The sequence below is a fragment of the Hemibagrus wyckioides genome, linkage group LG20, assembly GCF_019097595.1.
Source record: "Hemibagrus wyckioides isolate EC202008001 linkage group LG20, SWU_Hwy_1.0, whole genome shotgun sequence".
In the NCBI taxonomy this organism is placed as follows: Eukaryota; Metazoa; Chordata; class Actinopteri; order Siluriformes; family Bagridae; genus Hemibagrus; species Hemibagrus wyckioides.
Window position 1 is genome coordinate 7,121,852 of NC_080729.1, and position 17,444 is coordinate 7,139,295.

Genomic DNA, 17,444 nt, shown 5'->3' on the forward strand with positions numbered 1-17,444 from the left:
TAATAAATCAGTGTATCATATGGCACTTATGTAATTATTTAAAGTACTAGTTCTTAAAACGCACTCGTGTGAACAAAATGGCGGCCCAGCTGAATTCATGGAGCAGAGGAAGCTCCTTATAGCTTATATTCCACAGAAGACTCCAGATAAAGCAGCATTCACTTCACTTCCTGAAAGGCAAAAGAAATAACAAAGACTTCATTAAAAGATTCACTTCCTACACGTACTCTAAAATATTTTCACACCCTGCCACCACAAAACCCTGCTTTCTCTATTCGACTAGTCCATGTAACCCCTAATGGATGGCCCTCTACTACTTTCCGCCAAATCATCCATCCATTTTTTGTTTTGTTCAAGCAGAGCAGCGCCTGTTCATGGTCCTTCACCTGTGTTTAATGTACACGTCTCTGTTCTTTGTCCAATGGAGAGGCAAGTTTTTTTCACGTGTCTCTTTTCTCTGGCCTTGATGCGTTGACGTGTACAGTAAACATAGCTACGGTATTTATAGCGGCAGTCTGCTTTCTTTCTCGCCCCCGAATGAAAAGGGTTCGCTTGTGGTGTTGGTTTAAGCACGCAGTCCTTAGCATGATACATACACAAACACCCATACTTTCTCCAAAGACCAATATTTTGGGACGGAAAGATGTTCTGACCTCGTGTAGAGGTGAAATATAATATTAATATTTTGTAGGATGTTTTAGATCTTTATAGTGTTTTATTTGTTTGATTGTAGAGTTTGTTGATGTGTTTATTATTATTATTATTATTATTATTATTATTGTATTGTGTGAAACAGATGTTTTCTTCTGTGTAATTCTATCAGTTCTGTCTTGTTGTTGTCATAACTCCTACTGTTCACAGCAATCATAGTGGTTTATATTTGCACCAAATTTATTCCATTATTTTCCCACACACACACTGTTGAAATAAACCAAAGATTTACCAGAGGGATGCAACCAGAACATGCTACAGACTAAAGTTCACGTTTGTGGTTTATTTATTTTTTAATATATATATCATAAGAACCATTGAGGAAAAAAGATCAATAATGTTTGACAGGCGTTCATGTAGAAGATAATGCGGTGGAAAAACACAGTGGGCGTGCACATGCTTGTGTGTGTGTGTGTGTGTGTGTGTGTGTGAAGCCACTGGTAAACAGTGCACACCTGTTTGTCCTGGAGTCTCTCGTCCCTGCCAGGCACAGTTGGGCTTCACATCTGAGTGAGGACAGCACAAAATTCCCGAAAGACAGACCTCCTCCTCCTCCTCCTCCTTTTCTCCTCCTTTTACTCTTTTTAATTCTCTTATTCCATCTCTTCTCTCTTTCTGACTCATCACATGATCATCATGCATCTGTCCAATGTTGACAGGTTCTTGCGTAATAATTTCATTTTCAGACTTCCACGATCCCCTTAACCCTCAGGCTTCGTTTTTCTTCCTACTCTCTGGCTTAGACTTAATCCCAAATGGGATTTTAACAAAAATATTTATAAATGTTAAAGACACAATACAAATACTTTTGAAAATTAATAATTACTTGTCACTTGAGTCATCATGTTTCAGTGAGTGAAAATAAGCCAGAAGGAGGTGAAGTGGGAATGCTTGGGATTGTTGAGCACAAAAAATATAAAAAAGCATTATTTCAAACTACTTGAATAGGCAAAATTGCAAAGATTCCTCTTTTAAACTCATACCAGTGAAAACACACATGTAATTACTGTCTGTTGTAGCTGCACTCATGTTTAACGCACAAGAATCAAAGAGGACTTTAGCTAAACGTCACACGATGCGGCTTGGCTTAAATCTGTGGAAACTTAGAAAAATTGCAAGCTTGACCAAAAAAATCACAGATTTTGTTTGAATTTCTGTGATGACAAAATCATAAAAGCGTCAAGAGACTGCTTAATAGTAATAGTTCATTGTACTTAGCATTTAAGATTAATTTTCTAGCTTTTTTCTCACCTCACTCCTAAATCCTTACATTTCATATATATATAAATAAATAAATAAATAAATAAATAAATAAATAAATGAATGAATGAATGAATGAATAAATAAATAAATAAATAAATAAATAAATAAAATACATTAAGTGATCATTACCAACATTGTTGGTTTGCTGATTGGTCTGGCAGTTGGCTTTTCTTCCCCACATTCCCAATACAATTTGGGTTATAACACTATACATACCATTTCTCCAAATAATATAGAATTACATGGCAAATTGAGCAGAGCTACGTTTCAAGTTTGTAATTAGATTTAATCTGCCTGGAGCTGGAGTTGATCTAATTCGGGATTTAGGTAAATGATTCCACACCCAGTCAACAAAAGGGTGATGGCGAAATGCTAAAACTTTCATCTTTAAAATATCACCGATGATGATGTGACATTAAGCTGCTTGACAACTGATTGACTCCAGCAGATTAAGCACTTAGGTTAGTGTAGAAGACAGAAGAGTGAGAGAGAAAGAGAGAGAGAGAGAGAGAGTTTTTATGTTATAAAAACAGAATCAAATTGAAATCAAATAAAGAGACTAAGAAAAGTATTGAAAAATTACAACTTTTTATGAATAAAGTGCAATTTTAGTCCAATATAGGCTGTGTGCATAATTGTGACCACATAATGATTGTCGATGTCGAGCACAGAGCTCTACTGAGTTTGCTGTAATAATATTACAAGCTTTATCTACTCAAGTGCAATGCTTAACATAATAAATGCTAACTAATAGCTAATAAAGCTAGTCATGTTAGCTAGCTAGTCATGTTTGGGTGATTCCTTGATTGGAGTAGCTTCTTGTCCAACTGAAAACACAGGACAGTTAGTGACACTACATGCTATTGTGTATATTGTTGTATATTATACATTTCGTAAATCAGGGTCTGTTTTAGATACTGTATATGACTTCAGAAGAAAACAGTTAGTTAGTAAGTATTCTACTGTAACTGCTTGCAACTTCTTGAGTGGTTCTGCTCTAATAACCAGAAGGTTGTTTGTTCAAATCCAGCAACTTTTCTTGTTTGTATTGTTGTATTGCCTGCTCATCCTCTCTCTCTCTCTCTCTCTCTCTCTCTCTCTCCCTTTCCCAGTACAGGGTGGGCGGGGTGGGATTAGTGTCTTTCCACTACCGCATGAGCAGGCCCAGACCTGCTTCTAAGTCCTATGCTTCTTGAGCTCGCATATACAAACACACATGGGCCTTCACGCATGCTGTAAACACACCCCGAAGTGCAAAGATTGAGCATTCATGCTATCCAGACCCCACAGAGACTTCTGGAACATTTCAGCTCTGACAGCTCCTCACGCGGCAAGGACACGGGAAACTGCGGCCAGCGCGATTCAACACGGCATCATCAATTCAAAACGCAAGTGTTATCCAGCATCGCTTTTTTGACTACAAAACATGGCACGTGTTGGCTTGACGTGCGCTAGCGTGTTAGTATACCTTTGATGCGGTAAATACGGCTTTTCATCAAGGCCCGAGCAGCGAGGAGAAACAAAGGAAGGCAAGGAGTGAGGAGGAGCGAGCGACTTCCCATCAGCTGCACCTGCTTTACCAGGCCACTAATGACAACATGAAGCGACACTATCGTTAACTGTCACATAAATCTTTCACAGCCCTAATATAGCAGTCCCACTGGGCAGATAAAACAGCCACGTTCCCTGGTTCCCCAAGTGCACTTCACTCAGCAGTTAGGTTTAATTCAGAGTGTGTGACCGTTTACACACACACACACACACACACAGGATTTTGCCCATGCTGTGCTCACACCCTCAGACTCATGATGTGGTTTTGTACTGCGTGTCAGCTTGTGCAATTAACACAGCAGCTTGCTGTTTGGAGTGACAATCTGAACTTGCTTTTGAAGTAGTTTTGTCTGTTGTGCAATCTTTTTTATGCTGTAGTTGTTGAGTGAATAATGAGCGTGACATACTCTCACTTCATAGACACACGCACAACAAACACCACTGTCACCACCACTTATTCATGTTCTATTAAATCTTTACACAAGTCGTGTCTTGCAATCGTCTTGGTGTCTCACTTGTGTTTCATACGAGCCAAGTACTTCTAATAAACATACTAAACATCACCGAGAGATAAACAATTACATCATGGCCGAGTCTTACAGCATGACATCAGGCTGGTCAAAAACTGGGTATTTTACAGAATCCTTTCTTCTGTGAGGAGCATGTAGGATTTCTGGATTTTTCACACACACACACACATAAATCCTTTCAACTTATTTATTTTCAGCACTCCTTGACCCTATCTCCAAAATTTACAGATAAGCTTGGTTTGAAAGGGTTTGATCTGCCATCCAATCATGATCCAGGATGAAGACAATCAGTGGACCAGTATACTGTATATCAAGCTTGATTTATTCATGAATCCCTTATAGGAGACTTTAAGCAAGAAAGTCTTGAAAAATGCTGTTATTAAATATTAAATGCTGAGTCATGAATGTGGGCATATGAGTGTATTGTGGATCATATATATTGAGTTTTTTTATACTGTGTTTATGGGGGGGTTTTTTTAGGTTGTTCAGCTAATGGTCTTATTTACATTGTACAATGAAGCCAAAGACAAATTTGCTAAGAAAAACCTCTGCTTCTCATGAGAGCTGCTGAGTTTGTAGAAATGTACAGTATGTGTGTATTAAGAGACATACAGCTATAAACCTTGATTAAGAGCTTATTCATTTCAATTACACAGACATTTAATATGAATTTTATTAAACTCATTTTTGTTAACCTGTGATGAACAATTAAAAAAGATAAATAGGATTAGTCAGTTTAATCTTTAGTTTAAAGGAGGATACGCTGCAGTGGCTCAGGTGCTGTATAAATTTGTTTGACTTGCCATGAGATCTTCTTTTTTAATATTGTGCAACATTTTAGTGTTACTGATCTGGTAGACCTTAAGACGAAATGGTTTGTGGGCCTCATTGCTCAGGCATGCTTTTTCAATTCAGTCCACAGATTTTCGATGGGATTCAGGTCAAGGATTTGCAATGGCCACTCCAAAGCCTTTCCAAAACCTTTAAGCCGTTTTGTTCAGGATCATTGTCCTACTGGAAAACCCAGTTGTGATCAAGTTTTTACTATCTGGTTTAAGGTGTTTTTTCCATATTTCTTGTTAATCCTACTTCCTCATGAGGCTATGTATTCACTGGTTCATTTTCCAGATAAACATAGTTCTGCCACTTCTATGGTTCACAGATGGTATGTTGTTTACCTTCTTTTATTAACAGCATTTTGATGTTGGGCCTTACTCAAGGACCCAGTGGCAGCTCAGTGGTCCTGGGATTCACTAGTCCTTAACCACTGAGCTACCACCCTCCCTTCTTTTTTGAGGATTATAATTACCGCCAAACTGTCTAGCTGTTTGATTAATGGTCAGTTTTTTTTTTTTATTAATGGCTGTCATGTTTTTTTTATGATGGTCTTATATTAGAGATGTCATCCTCACATGATAGCCACTCAGTCCATGGTGACATACGACTCTCTTAATAGGAAATGTGCTACACTGGTACTCCTTCACCAGTTCATTTGATTCAGTTGAACTTTTCAAACTTTGTTCATCCCTGGAAGTTAATTTGTGCTTTTTTTCCTGAATGATCCAGCCTTTCTGTGCTCCCAGGAATTTGCATGTATTTTTTTTTGTACAGATGCTCATGGTAGATTGAGTTGCTTGAAAATTGCTCCTAAGAATAAACTGGACTTGTGGAGGTGCACATTTTTTTGCCCAAGGTCTTGGCTAAGTTGCTTGGATATTCCCATAGTACCAAAAAGGACAAATGGACAACTATAATACCAAAAGACACTAGATGTGCCCCAAATTGCATACCTATGCACTATTCTGTGCCATTTTGTAGTATAAATAGTGTGAGTAGTGTGTTTACACTGAACATTCCAGCAAAAAATGTGCACAAAAAAACAAAAAAAAATGTTAGTGATAGTGCAAGTGCATGGCTTATAGTTTGTCATTTGGGATGCAGCTACTGTCTCTAAAGGTAAGCCCTTTTGCAACCACACTCCCAAATTTTGTAATCCCAATTCCAGCATAGATTTCTGGTGTATCTTCTTCATCTTACAGGTGTAAACATCTGGCCCACTGGAATTACGATATAGTGAATTCAAGCTCAGATAAACTGACTGTTTGATTAATACACAAAATACATTTGCCAACTACTGTATGATATCTGCCATATACAAAGGACTTTCTTTGTAGGGTGTCCAAACTTTTGGACATGAACATGTCAAATTCAGATCCATTCAGATAAATAAACCTTATTGAAAAGCATATAGGATTATAATGCGGCCTCATCAGGTTATAATGTTTTATATTACCACTTATTAGTTATTTAATGGGGTTAATAGTATGCTTAGAACTTCTGTTTGTCTCCAAATTCAGATACTGTAAATTTTCAAGAATAGCTGTTGTTCATCTGTAAAACGCAGATTTTCAGAACATTAGGGCTTAGCTGGCTGAAACACGACATAAATACAATACAATACCGAGGTCACGACTTGGTCAGAGAACTGTTCCCTCGCGAACAGTGGCCACAACAATGTGAATATGCTCAATTCTTTTCAGCATCAAACGCAACTTTCATTTGTATCTCAACTGTTAAACCAATTAGACATTTTTAAGAGCCCAACTGAAACCGAAGAGCTTGACACGTTTTACTGCTAATTATATTTGCACTCTTTTAGCTTTAAACAACTTTGAAAGGCTAAAAAGTGAATGTCATCCTGCCTTGAAAAAACATTCAGAATCCCTATTCTCTGAACGACCACAACAACCAGAGTGCAATTACGTCTTTTTCTAACACACTGTGGCACACTAGCTCATTAGGACCAGAAGAGCTTGTTTATGTCATAGCTCAGAAATGGGACGGGTTGATGGTGTAAGCTTAATTAAAACTACGAAATGGACAGAATCTCATGACCTATGACTTCATTCATTGATTTTCTTTATAATAATACGCTTACCTTTACTTAATGTACCGTGCGTACATGTATTCTATTAGTAACGTACCATCAATTGAATATTCTTGCTTTAATATCAAATTGCTTTTATTATATTGTAGATAAACATGCCCAGTACCTTCAGAAGAAAATAGCAGGTTGCAGTATAGCAATAAGGTAAATTGAAGCATAACTTAATAATTAATGGAGTGACGATTTGTTCCCCTTTTTTTCCTGCTGTTATATCACATGGAAAAGCAAAATCCAAGCACAGTGAACTCTGCAGTCATGTCTTGTGTGTTGTTATTCTCTATTTGCTTTCATTAAATATGCCATGTGCCTTTGTTTCCATGTGCCTTTTTTTTTTGTGCCCCGTTATTCTTTTTGCTATCTGATGGTGTTCACCTATACCGAGTCAGTCCTTATGAATTGGTCCGTGTATACCATATTGAGTCTTATTAATAGAGCAAAGTATTATTAATGCAGTTTAACAAAATAACAAAATATTAAGACATGAGATTTGATATGGTTTGAAATATCACCAGTTTGGGATGCTGGGATGTTAACTGGTGTTGCTTTATTACAACAGAGGAACATACAGGGCTTAAGGGTTGATCGATTTGGTGTTAAAAAATGAAAGATAAGGAAAAATATGGGTACTGGTGGCTCGAGTGTTATTAAGGCTCTGGGTTATTGATTGGGGTTCAAGCCCCAGCACTGCCAAGCAACCCCTGAGCAAGGCCCTTAGCCCTTACTGCTCCAGGGGTAATGTATCATGGCTGACCCTGTGCTCTGACCCCCAACCTCCAAAGTAGGTATATGTGACAAAAGAATTTCACTGTGCTGTAATGTATACTGCATGTGAAAAATAAAGGCTGTTCTAAAATATGTAAAAAACCTCTGATTACCACAGTTATGTAGGCAATGTTTGTTAGCACGCTTATTATACGTTCTGAGTGTCAGTGAATTGCAAAAATGAAAACATTGAATTACACACACGTACACACATTTTAGCATATCAACCTCCTTATTTTTTCTTTCACTACAGCTGTGTGGCATGGTGGTACAGCTCGTGGCTTCCTAATTCTATCCTGTGTCTAGGTCACACGATCTCCCTGTGTCTGGTGACCCATAAACACCACTTGTTTGTGTGTGTGTGTGTGTGTAGTATTCCACAAAGATAACTCATGAACCATGAACACCACTTGTATGTGTGTTTGTGTGTGTGTGTGTGTAGTACTCCACAGAGATAACTCATGAACCATAAACACCACTTGTATGTGTGTTTGTATTTGTGTGTGTGTGTATGTTTGTGTGTGTGTGTGGTATGTAGGACTCCGCACCGTGACCCACAAACACCACTCGTGTGTATGTGTGTTTGTGTGTGTGTGTGTGTAGTACTCCACAGAGATAACTCATGAACCATAAACACCACTTGTATGTATGTTTGTGTTTGTGTGTGTGTGTGTATGTTTGTGTGTGTGTGGTATGTAGGACTCCGCACCGTGACCCACAAACACCACTCGTGTGTGTGTGTGTGTGTGTGTGTGTGTGTGTGTATATGCCTGCCTCATGCCCAGTTTTTCCAGGATATGCTCTGGATCCATCGTGACACAGACTAGAATAAAGTAACTGAAGATGAATGAATGAGTTCATAGCTTTTTATTTTTAGTAGGCCAACTACACTGTCAGTTTGTGCTGTTGCTGAAAGATAAATATGACAGTCTATAACGGTGTCTAAAGCAGAGTATCCAAATAAAGTGTTACAGTAAACCATGTACTTTGCTCCATTTGCTATAGCATTCAAACAGTGAGATATTTATTAATAGCATTTTTAAGTAATATTTTACGCATCAGTTGGTAAAATGGGTTCAAACTAACCCTTGTTTCTATTATAAGAAATGCATTTTGGCTAATTGCTCACTTTGAGAAGTGTATGAAACATCGTTGCTTTGTGATATATAATTATGTGTGATAGACCACACTGTACAGTAAAATTGTGGTTGACTTACATCCAAAAGCGAGTTCCAAATGGGTGAGAAAATAAAGCCTAATGGGACTTCATTATACACATTTTATTGAAAAGTGTTAACTTGTACCAGGTCACACCCTTTACAACATTATTTATCAGCCTTCATGTGAAACAACTCAAGATCCCTGGTTACAAAAGATATTTCTAAACACTGCTTCATGCCTGTCGCTCTCATCTTTGGCCTTTTATCCTCGCTCGCTCTTTCTCTTTTACACCTGCACACATGATGGAAAGATGGCTATCGCAAATTTGAAGAGCTCACTAGAGCATTACTGCTCTGTCTCGATAGTACAGGTAGGGGACTTTGAAGACGATCTCTGGCCTTTTGTCTTCTGCATACAATACATGATAGGGGATGAGTGAGGGAGAAAGATGGGGAAGGAAAGGAAAGGAAAGGAAAGGAAAGGGAGGACAAAAGCAAAGAGACTGGACCACACACACCTCCACCAGATGACCACAGAGGAGTTGTTTATCTTCTTTACGCAATTTATGCTACGGAAAGTGAGAATGATTCATAAAGTCGGTCTTTTTCTCTGTGGGAAAGAAGTTCAGACTTCTCAGATCCAGTCGAAAGGTTAAGGCTGTGTTGGTCATAGCAGATATCATAAATACTTACACTGAGGATCAAAGTGACATCTCTTTGAACTTTGGTGAAAGGAAACCAGAGTCCTTAGATCAAACAGCAAATTGGAGAGGAAGAATGACTGGAATATGATGTATGTGTGAGAGAGAGAGAGAGAGAGAGCTGCCTGTAGGGTTTTAGTACAACATCAATTTCCTTTTAAGACTCCATTGCGCAACGTGTCTAACGAGGTTATGACACCCGCCTTGAGCATGAATGTGTGTGTATAAAGCACTTATTCTGTCTTATGCATGATGTCTGGCTGTGTTTATCAAATGTACGTGTATTTCAATGACTGGTGCTGGTGTTGTAGTGAGTCAGCTCAAGTTTGTCTGGTCCAAATGGTCTGGTCAAGCATGACTCATTCGCCTGGCCTCGGTGAGATCGTTTTTCTAAAAAAAGAATGATCTGAATTATATCTGACCATTTCTCATCCTACATCCTCCCCTTTTCCTTTTTTTTTCCAATTTGAACGCTCTGTCTCTTTCTCTGTCTCGTGAGAAGAATGAAGGTCATGAGGACACATAAACAAACAAACCAGTATAATTTAGGTCTTGTCCACTATTTTATGGGATGAAATCCCTCTGGGTGGAAGAGTGGCTCAGTTTCCTTGAGGTCATTCAGGGGAATATCCCAAAATTGGAATTTAATTTTTTTACCGTGTGTGTGTGTTGACCTGCTTAAGGTTCAGCTTGTGTGTGTGTGTCTCTCTCTCTCTCTCTCTCTCTCTCTCTCTGTGTGTGTGTGTGTGTGTGTGTGTTGACCTGCTTTGGTCTTGACCTTCTGCCTAAGGTTCAGTTTGAGTGTTTGTGTGTGTGTGTGTGTGTGTGTGTGTTGACCTGCTTAAGGTTCAGCTTGTGTGTGTGGGTGTGTGTGTGTGTGTATGTTGACCTGCTTTGGTCTTGACCTTCTGCCTAAGGTTCAGTTTGAGTGTGTGTGTGTCTGTGTGTGTGTGTGTGTGATAACCTGCTTTAGTCTTGACCTTCTGCCTAAGTTTCAGCTTGTCTGTATGTGTGTGTGTGTCTGTACTGAGCAATAGATTCCATGTATGACTTAAAATTCGTGTGGTTTCACCTGACTCCTACAGTCAGATGTGGTAATGACTCATGATTAAAAGCAAAACAGACTGTTTTACTCAACACTGATCCTGATAAGAAGCCTGACTGCTGTTCTTGTGAACATGAAATAAATCTTCACTTTATCTCACTTAACTTTTCAGGAACGGCTTTATTATTTGAAGTGTACCTTCAGTACCCTGGGGCTACATAACACATTCATAAGCTTTACATAAACATATCATAAATTAAAACTGGTGAAACTGGTGAATTTATGTGTCGCTTATTTTAAAATCCATTAAATGAAATATTGGTACATTTTGCCTTCATACAAAACAGTTGATTTTTGTAACCACTTCGTTTTTTCAGCAGCCTGGTGTTTTTCCGGAGTATTTCCATGACATGGTAATAGGGTCCAAAAAAACACAAATACGGATGCAGACACAGATAGTGGCATTGCATTACATTTCACACCCTTAGAGGGTCTATGAATATCTTACCTTTTAGAAGATGTAATTTCTTGCAACTGAATGCTCTTAATGATTATCATGAGACACTATTATGTGGTCTAGTAGCTTGGCTCCGGTGCCCTCATCACTCTGGTTTGGGTTCAATTCCCGGGCAGGGAACCAACCCTGCTAGTAGTATTGTGTTACATCCCTAGAAAGTACACTGGAGAAATATTCTACCCTGTCACCTTTCCTTTAACAAGGTGTAATTACTTAGAAGCATGTAACTGAATGCGCTCTGACTGCTCTATTTGCTTCAAATATTATTATATAATACAGTTCACTGAGTTCAGACCAGCCACTGGGCTGCACAAGGGTATCCAGCATAAAACCTGTGCTAAATCGAATATCAGTGATCCGTTGTTATTGGTTGGTATCCAGTTACTGCAGCATTCAACAGAACAACTACAAAGAAATCGACTTATCAGACATTTTCAATCAGTATCAACAAAGGAATTATTTTCTCACCTCAAGTCATATAAAATGAGTCAGGACTTTCAGTCCTCAAACTTGTCTTTCAGTTTTTGACATGTGTTTTTCTCCCTGTTGGGATAACCTTACACAGAATTTAAGAGGCTGGAGCCTTCAGATTTTAGATGCCTATGAACAAACACTCGGGGTATCTCAGGGAGCAGAAATGGGCGTGATACTACCATTTATTTTGAAGATAGAAACATTTGTGTGAAGAAATGGGATATTTTCTAGGATTATACTGCACCCTAGCAAACAAAAAAACCCTACAAAATCTTAAAGCTCTGAGTGTCTACTTTCATATGAGTTCCATATTAACTACCACTGTGTATTATGACATGCAAAGACATTTAATGCTGAACAGGAACACCCCGAAACAGGTAATAAATAAATAAATAAATAAATAAATAAATAAATAAATAAATAAATAAATAAATAAATAAATAAACCAGTATTTCAGTAACTATAGAATTAAGCTTAAAGCTTCTGAACAAGCTTCTAAAGTTTAACACAACATTAAACTTTAACAGATACCACTATTTTTTGTTGGAAGGAATGTCCTGGGTTCTGGGAAATCTTGACAGTTCTTTCCTTCATGCAATCCTGACACATTTCATTTGCATTGTTTTTTTGAAATGTTCATTTAGTGTAAGGTGCATGGAAAAGTTCTGGCAGTGATGTAAATAAGTCCAATTTAGGCTGTCAATGCAGGATGAGATAAAAAGGATATTACTGAGCCAGGGCTAAAGGCCATTCAGTGCCGAACAGATACGCTAATCCAGATTGTAAAGAACAAAAGAATACAGTAGCGGTGCATTGTTTTGGCTGCAGCTCCAAATCTAAATTCTTCTGGAGGCCGAATCAAATGGAAAGCCCTTCAGCTCTTTTCAGTTCTCTGTGCTATGTTGCTTGGTTTGCAGTTTATTCAATAGGTGGCACATGTTCTTTGGGTTTATGCTTCAGGTATAAATGCAAGGGGTTAAACCCAGCACAGTATCAGCTCACCAGTCGGAATCGACTCTGACGATCGAAGCATCAGTAACAAACTCACATTGAAATCATGGGCAGGGTAAGATCAATACATGATAGCAATGGTTTTATATAATCGGTTCTGATAAATGTCCTTTTAAACTATGCACTATACTATTTGCCCAAACAGGTCATCTTCTACGAGGACAGGAACTTCATGGGCCGCTCCTATGAGTGCAGCAGTGACTGTTCCGACATGTCCTCCTACCTGAGCCGCTGCCACTCGTGCAGGGTGGAGAGCGGCTGCTGGATGGTGTATGATCGGCCCAACTTCATGGGAAACCAGTACTTCATCAGGAGGGGAGAGTACCCTGACTACATGAGCATGTGGGGCTGGGGTAACAACTGGATCAGGTCTTGCCGCATGATCCCCATGGTATGCTAATAACATTATACTATACCACTAAAATATTAGCTGTGCTTAAATTTTTTTTTTCTAAAATGATTTGTATCTTACTCAAAACAGTACCGGGGCAACTACAGGATGAGGATCTATGAGAGGGAGAACTTCATGGGGCAGATGATGGATCTGAGCGATGACTGCGACTCCATCATGGATCGCTACCACTGGACCGGCGGATGCCACTCGTGCCACGTGATGGACGGCCACTGGCTCATGTACGAGCATCCTAACTACAGAGGCAGGATGTGGTACTTCAGGCCCGGAGAGTACCGCAGCTTCAGGGACTACGGCAACATGAACTTCATGAGCATGAGGCGCATCATGGATTCCTGGTATTGAAAAGTTGTGATATGAAATTACAAAAATGTGAATAAACCCTCCAAATCAGCCGAACAATATTTGCCGACTGTTTTTGATTACTTTAACCTGTAGACTATAATAGTCAGCGCTGTACAAAGTTGAATTATCTGATTGAAAGGTTTCTGGTTTATATTGTAGTTGGAAAAGGAGAAGACACCGTAATAGTTCAATACAGAATCAGTGATCAGCATTAGAAAAAAGGAAAGGAAGATTGTAAAAAATATGTGTCAGACATAGTAATTCAAATAATTTGAGAAATCTTTCCTCTATCATAACCTCACTAATAGAATAAACTCTCCCAAAAACAAGCGTCATGCCAGAAACGTTTGGCTAAATATGGCAAACTTCTTTTGCTATCCATCATCCAAAGAGCAACAAACAGCAACAGTAGCCAATCCGGGCATCTGTGAGCTCATGCATACAGAAATGGGAGGATAGACCTTGCTTCTGAGTGGGCTACACTGCCTCCTTACGTTTTGGAGAAAGCACCCTGGTTGTGTGATATGGGAGAGCTGCATGATGAGTAGGAATTGGCCAAGACTATATTACATAGAAAACCAAAAGGGGAGTATCATTAAGCACAAATAATTGACATTTTTTCAAAAGATGTTTAGTTGGATATAGAAACATACTAAAAGATACAGTTTCAGAATTGCACAGTGGTTCAGATCTAAAAAATCTACATAGAGGGAGACCTCTATATTGGTTTTAATGGCTGTACTGACTGACAGCATCTTACAAAATGCAGCACCTAAACTGTAACATTCATTTAAATGTTAACTGGAATCAGTTACTTGGTCAGAGGAGAGCAAAATCATCTTCTTGGTCATGTAAACCATTATCAAGATATTTAGAAAAAGTAAAAAAAAAAAAAAAAAGGAAGAAAGTAGCCACATACAAACATCATGTTTTCTATTTTATGGTTATGGGGCCTCTTGTGAATTCTGCTAAGCAGGATATTTTAGTTCAGATCTCCAGATCTCTCTCTGGAGGTTAAGCCTTGAGATTAGATAGTAAGAAAATGACCCCGAATACTTGCAGGACACAAATTCTGTTCTACCCTGGTCATCTCGGGGCTTATCTAGCCTGTTTGGTACAAACTAATCAAATGTTCCTTTAGTTTTGGTTCAAATGTGTATTAATGATCATTGGGATTGTCCAAAGGAACAGTGTGTGGTTATGTTTCTCCATTTTAGTTTTATTTTTTTATTCCCAAAACATGTCCCAATCTGCATCTACAGCCCAGTATGCACCACTCTGAGCTGAAGAAAAAAAAAACATGACATAAACAAAATTGCTTTGGGGTAATACCAAAACATAAAGACCACCTTTCAATTTCTACTAGTGGGTTATTGGTTAGCACATTTACCTTAAATTTACCTTTTGGGTTGGGGTTCAATTTCCACTTCTGCCCTGTGTTCATGATGTTTGCTTGGGGGTTTCCTTTGTGTACTCCAATTTCCAATTCAAAGACTTGGAAGTGTTCTAGGCTGATTGTCATCTCTAAATTGCCCATGGTGTGTGATTGTACACACCAGTGGTTTGGCACCGTATCCAGTGTATCCCCCACCTAGTCCCCTGGAATAGATTGCAGAGTCCCATTGACCCTATGTAGGATAAGCAGCACATAAAAATGGACAGTTTTACTTTTAATGGGTTGAATTTATTTATTTATTTTTTTTAAAGTTTGGCACATTGATAGAGAACAGTCCAAAGTATCCAGGTGTAAAATTTAGGGTCAGTCCATCTATCATTGTCACGCCACCAACGGGCCAAATTTTAACTTGAAAAAGTGTTTTCCAAATTTGAAGATATGAAGCGACTCAGCAATGTTCTTCTCAGTACAATATTTTATATCAATATGAATTTTAAGGATTATGAGGAAATAATTTATGAACAGGAGCTCAGTATCATCTTACAGTAGCTGCCATAGATCTTTCAGATATCCAAGCAAATCAATAATCCATCAAATTGTCCTGGAAGATTCATTTCAAAGAATGAAGTACTAACAACAGTACATTATTTCACTATTTAAAAAAAAAATGTATTACTGTTAAGGATATACTTATCTTGAGTGCAAAGTGATTGACAGATCTGACTGTGATATGACCCCGGCATGTGATATTGTATGTTACTCCCAGAGTAAAGCTGATCTGGGATCAGGTTTTTGCCTTTGAGTCTACAAGTATGTGCTCAACTATGGGGCAATTCTGAAAACCTTCATACTTATGGGTTGAGGTCTACATTTCATGTGTATGTTGTTGAACAGTAATTGGACCCCCTTGCAGGACATCATGGTTATCCCTTGACGTTATCAAGGGATTAGAGTTGGACAGAGTGTGTACTCTGTTTTCGATTAGCCTCCTGGTATACATATTTCTTTAGCCTGCCAGTCACAGGCGCTGTGGTAGAATTGATGGCCATAGGGAGAGGAGTGAAACTCGGCCTTGTAGCTCCCATTACCGTTTGAAGGTCCCCTTGTGCCTCTTTCTCTCTTGCCTTGTCTTCGCCCCTCCTCTTCTGCTCAGTCTTTTCCTCTCGCGGGTTTCTCGCAGTTCCCAACGGACCTGAACATTCCTTCTCTTTCCCAAGCTGTCTCTGGCTTGCTGTGCTTTCATCTTATTACACAAATAACTCCTGGGCGTGTGTACATTTACATTATACAAATTAAAAAACTATTCACAGAAACAATGCTTTGTCCACACTAAGGATACATTTCCTTAAAAGGTGTGTTTTCATTTTCCAAAATTTTTTTTAACACACCAGGCTCAGAGAAATTGTTAGGATCCATAGTGTTGACTTTGAGCATTGAAATCTTTTTTCTTTTTCTTTTTTGCGAATCCTGAGGATGACGCAGCCATCTGTGGCCACTAGTCAATTGACCAGAATTAGCTGTTTCCTCTGAGTGGGGCTGATGTCGTCACTATCACTATCTTTTCTAGAAATCAGTGCGCCTGTAGACTAATTGTTTCATCAGGATAAGAGAATACTCTTTGTCATCAATGGGAAACTCCATACCAGCTAACTAATTATTGCTAATCATAGTAATGATGATGTTAGCTATCTAAACAAAGCTACAAGGCAGCAAGACATTCCTTTCATGTTTAGTAATGCAGGTCCTAAATGAACAGCAACAACAAAATGCTTTCTGTTGCCAGAGAACAATGAAAACTGAACAAATAGTTTGCGCAGATTACAAGCCATACAAGGGTTTAAATAGATAAATTAATCAACAAGAAAATTAAAAAGAGGTGAGATTAATTAAGACTCGTGAGAGTAACAACCAATGACCATACAGAGGTGGAGATGAATCAAAATAGTACACACATGGCAACATAAAGAAACACATGATGGCATGAAACAAAGCGAGGTACTAAGCCCCATGCAGTGCTCGGCTTGAAGAGGGGATTCCTGACAGTTTAATAGTTGACATGTGATCAGGAAGAGCTAGCAACAAGGCACAGTTTCACACTATGACATCAGCGTTTTTCAAAAACATGCGTTTTCAGTGATTGTCTTGACAAGGCCTAAGTGGTGTCTTCAAACATATTTTCTTACAGACAAAAAATTCAGGGTTACAAATGAACTTTAAACAATTGATCATTCACACACCTGCATGAGGATGAGATAGCAGCTGCTTCCCTCTTTCTGATCAGCATGCAATCTGGACTGTCTCAATTACAAGAACAGAGAGAGGGAGAGGGAGATGGTGTGGGAGAAGGGGATGGGTGGAGGAGAAAGCTGTGAGTCATCTCCTTAAGTGAGAGAGAGAGAGAGAGAGAAATATTAGAAAACAAACAAGTGGCGGCCCTAATTAAAGATGCCATGGAAAGGGGGATGGAATGGCAGAGGGCTGAGTCATTGCTGATGGCCATTTCCTGTGAGAAGGGCAGCCTGGGAGGGGTCAAGAGCACTGAATTATGAGCCTGTGTATACTCATAAGCAGGCAGAACCTTAAACTTGTGGGCATTTCCCAAAGTGAAAGATAAAATAC

At 38.8% G+C, this 17,444-nt stretch overlaps 1 protein-coding gene and 1 long non-coding RNA gene across 2 annotated transcripts; one reads left to right on the forward strand and one right to left on the reverse strand.

The window, feature by feature from the left end:
• Positions 1-12,766: 12,766 nt before the first annotated feature.
• Positions 12,767-13,429, forward strand: LOC131341998 (gamma-crystallin M2-like; the record flags this gene model as incomplete). The annotated part of the gene is made up of 2 exons (XM_058372705.1): positions 12,767-13,063; positions 13,154-13,429. Coding segments are annotated over 2 exons (573 nt in total), but the record flags the coding sequence as incomplete, so codon positions are not given.
• Positions 13,430-14,258: 829 nt separating this feature from the next.
• LOC131371166 (uncharacterized) lies at positions 14,259-17,200 on the reverse strand. Its single transcript, XR_009207505.1, has 3 exons — positions 17,063-17,200; positions 14,831-15,057; positions 14,259-14,712 (listed from the first exon to the last, which is right to left on the reverse strand). It is a non-coding gene; the product is annotated as an uncharacterized LOC131371166 (long non-coding RNA).
• Positions 17,201-17,444: the final 244 nt, after the last annotated feature.